This window comes from Myotis brandtii, unplaced genomic scaffold, assembly GCF_000412655.1.
Source record: "Myotis brandtii unplaced genomic scaffold, ASM41265v1 scaffold579, whole genome shotgun sequence".
Taxonomy (NCBI): Eukaryota; Metazoa; Chordata; class Mammalia; order Chiroptera; family Vespertilionidae; genus Myotis; species Myotis brandtii.
This window is the reverse complement of record NW_005370171.1, coordinates 888,632-889,402: the sequence shown is the minus strand read 5'-3', so window position 1 is coordinate 889,402 and position 771 is coordinate 888,632. Positions and strand designations below refer to the sequence as shown.

The 771-nt window shown below is 66.3% G+C and overlaps 1 protein-coding gene across 1 annotated transcript in view; it reads right to left on the bottom strand.

Moving 5' to 3' along the window:
• Positions 1 to 269, bottom strand: part of AP5Z1 (adaptor-related protein complex 5, zeta 1 subunit) — a 17,551-nt gene extending 17,282 nt beyond the window's left edge. The window contains 1 exon segment of the mRNA XM_014549993.1: positions 89 to 269. Within this exon segment, the coding sequence (XP_014405479.1) occupies positions 89 to 269 (181 nt within the window).
• Positions 270 to 771: the final 502 nt, after the last annotated feature.

Sequence of the window (771 nt, the reverse complement as noted above, 5' to 3'; positions counted from 1 at the left end):
GGGCCTCCGATCGCTGTGGTAACTTGTCCAGAACGAGCAGTGCGCCGTGGTCTAGCATCGGGATGGAGGCAGCGGGCGTGCACCGCACCCTGAAGCCCGTCTCGGGGCAGCTGTGTTCTCAGGGGGGTTGGGGTGTAGAGGCCGGATGAGGGTGTGAACCCCGAGACGGTGACGTCCCTCAAGGGCAAAGCAGAGCTGAGGCTTGGGGAGACGGAGCAGCTGGCTGCCTCCTGCACTGACAGCTCTGGGGGCCCCTCCTCCGCCGCCATGTCCTCCCACCCAACAGCGTCCTGTCCTGTGTGAGGCCTGCGCTCCGTCCCTGTCAAGTGAGAGGCCACCCCCAACCCAGGAGCCTTCCCCTCCTCTCGGCCTGAGTGACCAGCAGGGGCATCTGTCCACAGAGGCAGCGCCCTCTGAGGTGGAGACCTTCTCAGAGGAAGCAGCAGCATCCTGAGCGATGCCAGGACCTCCGGGCCTCACACCCTCCCCGGGGCCAGGGCTGGGGGTGGGGCACGGAACGACCAGCAAACCCGTCTCCCGGCTGAGTTCTTGCTGGGCCCTCCTCTTAGCGACTCGGGGACCCACTCTCACTGTTTCCATTGGGCTCGGTTCTTCAACAGGAAAAAGAAAATACCCAGAGCCAGCAAACCCCACACAGGAGCCGAGAAGCCCCGGCAGGGACCCTTGTGTGGGGCGTGAGCGGGGGAGGTGGGGTGAGGGGTGGCCTGGCCGGGCGCCCAGGCCCTGCAGACTGTGCCCTCCATGGCAGGC